Here is a 3,974-nt window from a genome sequence, read left to right on the forward strand (position 1 = left end):
TGTGCAATAAAAGTTGTGGAACTAGGGTTCTGACGATCCTCATACCATTTAAGAAATTCATTAAAAATAGCAGGTTGACCTGGGGTATCAATTGAAGTATGGTTCACAGTAGAAGGTTGCACAGGAGCAGTTTGAACAACCGCAACAGATTTAGGAGGACGACCATGTTAAGACATAACATCTGTCAATTATGTGGCCAAGTTTCCCACAATGGTAACACTTGTGATGCTCTTTGCCCGGCTTATGAGGGCAAGTACAATCATTATGCTGAGAGACTAAAGCAGAAGATTCATCAACATGAGACATTATATCAGTGGTGTGTTTACCTAGCACACACAGGAGGGTAGAACAAGTGGAAGTAAAATTGGGCACGATAGGAGATCCCAAAATTTGATCACGAACATGAGAATAATCATCAGGAAGGCCATGTAAACCCAATAACATGAAGAACTTGGATCTTTGTTCTAGTTCTTGAGAAGGAGTGGGGGGAGGAGGTAATAACTCATTAAAATCATGAAGAAGAGCATGAAGTTTACCCAGATATTCCACCATTGTACCATCAAGACGTTTGGGAGCCACAACGATGATGAGATTTGACACACACCATAAAGACTTTAAGTATCATTGGTGTATAATAATTTTTCTTGTTCCCAAACTTATGAACATGTCTCATAAGTACGAAAAATTTATTTTAAAGATGAGTGAATGGTAGATTTGATAACAATGCATAATTGAGCATCAATTTTCAACCAGCAAGAAACCTCATTCTCAGCAACATTAGGATGGATAAGATGATCGACATAACTTTGACTCTTAAGCCATAATTTAATATCTGAGGCCCAAGTGTCATAATTGGTTCCATCCAATTTGTCAATGGAAAGATGAACATTGACATTATTAGTATAAATAGATGGATCTAGCATAATGGCAGCGGAAGAAGCCACAATGGCAGCAGTAGCGGAAGCGGAAGAAGTCATAGAGGATAAGGAAAAATCTAGTCATCAGTCAATTGGCGGTAGCAGCAAAGATGAAGACTCTAATAACGTCTCCAGTGGCGATTCCAGCAGCGTCTCCGACAACGGTTCCGACGAGATTCCGGTGAGATTCTGGTGGCAGCTCCAACAAGATTCCAGCGAGGGTGCGGCGGCAGCTCCGACGAGGTGGCGACTCTGATGAGGCAGTGGGACAGTGGCTGGAAAATTCCAATGAACAGTGGGTTCACCAATAAAAATTGAACCCTAATGTTTTGATACCATATTAAGGGAAAATAATAAATAGAGTAAATTCCTTGTATATATTGAACACATAGGATTATGTTTATATAGAAAATGAAACATGTGAACTAAGCTCATTACATAAATATTATATATAATATATCATAATATCTAATTATATCTAATAATATATAACACTTAACGAGATCATTTTGCTTAAACAAGGTGTCTACAAAAATTTTTATACAGTAGACTGGCCCATCCATCGGGAGATCATCATCATGGGTTGTTGTATTGTAAAACAATCCTGTTTTCTGTGATAAACATAAGGCGGATGGAACTTGGTATGGCCTTAGTGAAGAAGCAAGCCCCAATCATTGACCCAGACGCTTTATTGATGCATCGTCTAGCCAATCTTGAACCCTTTTGGAGGCCTGCCTTCAGTGGAAGACAAGATTGAAAAGATACAGATGAATAGAATGTCCGCATCGCCAATCGCAAGAAGAAGGAGAATCGTCTATGGACAGTGACTTTCCAGATGCTCTACCATAACAACAAGTGGAAGCAATCACTAGACCATCACCTAAGGTAATTTTCTCTCTACCATAGAAGAGGAGCAATCCCCAATATGGTTAGAAGAGGAAGCAACTGTCTGATGAAGGCACACAGAAGAAGATGAAGGTTGATGCTAAACAACTGTCTACTCATCAAGCTATAACGGTAGACGATGACAACACTAATTTGCAAGAGCTAGTGTTGACATCTTTGAGAAAACGTTCTCGAAGTATCTCTCAAGCCTAACCAGCCGCTCCATCTCCACCACCCCTAGATGGGGTAACCCCACTCAACTCATCATCCAACCACTATAAAATCTACACCTCTAGTAACCACAACTTGTACCTCCCATCTGGCGCATTATGATGTCAATTTGCTAACAGTCTTTGGTAGCATTTTTTTCTTATCTTGACAGCCCTGAACCCCTTTGGTCACCCCCACCATTAACGACCACACATTTGTAGCCATACACCAAACCCACCAACAAAATGGCCTTTCCTAGACCTTCCACACAACACAGACTACCTATCAAAAGGCTTACCTTCCGTAGTAAAACCACAACCATCTGCCCCCTCCTTCACAACCAACATAGATGATACTTAGCCTTCATCTGAACCTCAACACATCTTCACACTTTCCCAAGTTCTCCTAGCATCATCTTGGAAGAATCACCCATCTTCAAAAGATCCTTAACCCAAACCTAGTATGTCTTTAATTATCCGTAACTTTGATCATTTTTTGGTTCAATTGTGGGTAGTTTTTCATTACTTTTTGGACATGTCAAAGTGAGATTGAGAGAAAACATAACATGTGGTTTTTTTATAGCATTAAAGAGGATAACAATTATAGGGATTTCTTAAATGTAATTTGACAGTAATTCAATATATTTTGAAAAAATAGAAACCGAATAAACTTATATATAATTACAAAATTAAAGGATTAAAACTATTTAAAAGAAGCCAAGGACCAAAATTACAAATAATTAAAAATTTAGGGATTAAAATCGTAAAGAAAACTGGGACCAAAATTACCTATTTTATCTCAAAAAAAAAAAGTATTATCCCTTATTTATAGCTAGTGAAATTATAAAATACTAGTTTATTTTGATTTTTTGGTATGATAATTCTAAAGGTATATTGTCACTCTTGTTTCCATATGCAACTTAGTGGTTGGATCGTCCTACAATAGATAGATATATTATGTATCTACTAGCATGTCAATATGTGATCATACAGAAAATCACAGAAAAGAAATGAGATGGTATCAACCACCTTATCACAAAGTTCACAACATATCCAAACAAAAGGTTTGTGACCCGTGTTAGTTTGGCGTCTCAATTATAAATTAGCATGCAATAACGAAAGCAAATTATACACGCCCTAGCATTTCTAGTGTAAGAAAACTTGCTCAAAATACATACAAAACTATGGTGTATTTCAAAATAACTGGTGGAGAAATAGTGCCCGAGATAGAAATGAGTTTATCAGACACAGTTTTTGATCTGAAACGGAAGATTCTGAAAGAGTTGGACGTAGAAATTTACAGACAAAGCTTGTGGCACCACAACAGAATAATGAGAGACCATGAATACATGGAGGACTATGAGTTTCGTGAGAGTGAAACACTGTATCTCACTGTTACTCCACTGCCACCTCATCACAAACTCCACGTCTTGATTAAATCTGTGGGCAGTGATGGTTATGTGAGGGTCAAAGAGACTGATAAGGTGAGTGATCTTCGCAGCAAAGTTGAAAGGTATTGGGCTGTTTCTTCACATCTTATAACCCTTAGACGTCTCAATGTTGTTATGGAGAACAACCTTCCTCTATATGCTTACTATGTCAATGAGGATTCTGAGATTAAACTCTCTGTTACATTTGAACCTCGTTGATGTGTAGGTTTATATGTAAAGGTTTTATAAAATAATATATTAGTTAAGACATTTGTAAGAAGTATTCTGTGTCTATATCTATTAAGCAAGATATCTTTTAATATATTTATGAAAGAAATGAAATGAAATTTATTTTAGAAAAAATATGAAATTAGTATTATTTCTAAGTAAACAGATAGTAGTGATTGGTAAAATTATAATTATATATTTCATTTAGATAAGACTGTGATAGTTATTGAAATAAAGATGACATTTGAGTGATAGTTATTATGACTAGATTGAATTAACAAACATTAACTAATACAAAATTAAAT

At 36.5% G+C, this 3,974-nt stretch overlaps 1 protein-coding gene across 1 annotated transcript; it reads left to right on the forward strand.

The window, feature by feature from the left end:
* The first annotated feature begins 3,195 nt into the window (after positions 1 to 3,195).
* LOC137829296 (uncharacterized) lies at positions 3,196 to 3,660 on the forward strand. The gene has a single exon (XM_068636099.1). The coding sequence runs from the start codon at positions 3,196 to 3,198 to the stop codon at positions 3,658 to 3,660; it is 465 nt and encodes a 154-aa protein (XP_068492200.1).
* The last annotated feature ends 314 nt before the right edge of the window (positions 3,661 to 3,974 follow it).

Source organism: Phaseolus vulgaris, chromosome 7, assembly GCF_051622355.1.
Source record: "Phaseolus vulgaris cultivar YP4 chromosome 7, ASM5162235v1, whole genome shotgun sequence".
Taxonomy (NCBI): Eukaryota; Viridiplantae; Streptophyta; class Magnoliopsida; order Fabales; family Fabaceae; genus Phaseolus; species Phaseolus vulgaris.

Coding starts and splice junctions, on each gene's coding strand:
- LOC137829296 (XM_068636099.1), top strand. CDS start 3,196: ATGGTGTATTTCAAAATAACTGGTGGAGAAATAGTGCCCGAGATAGAA.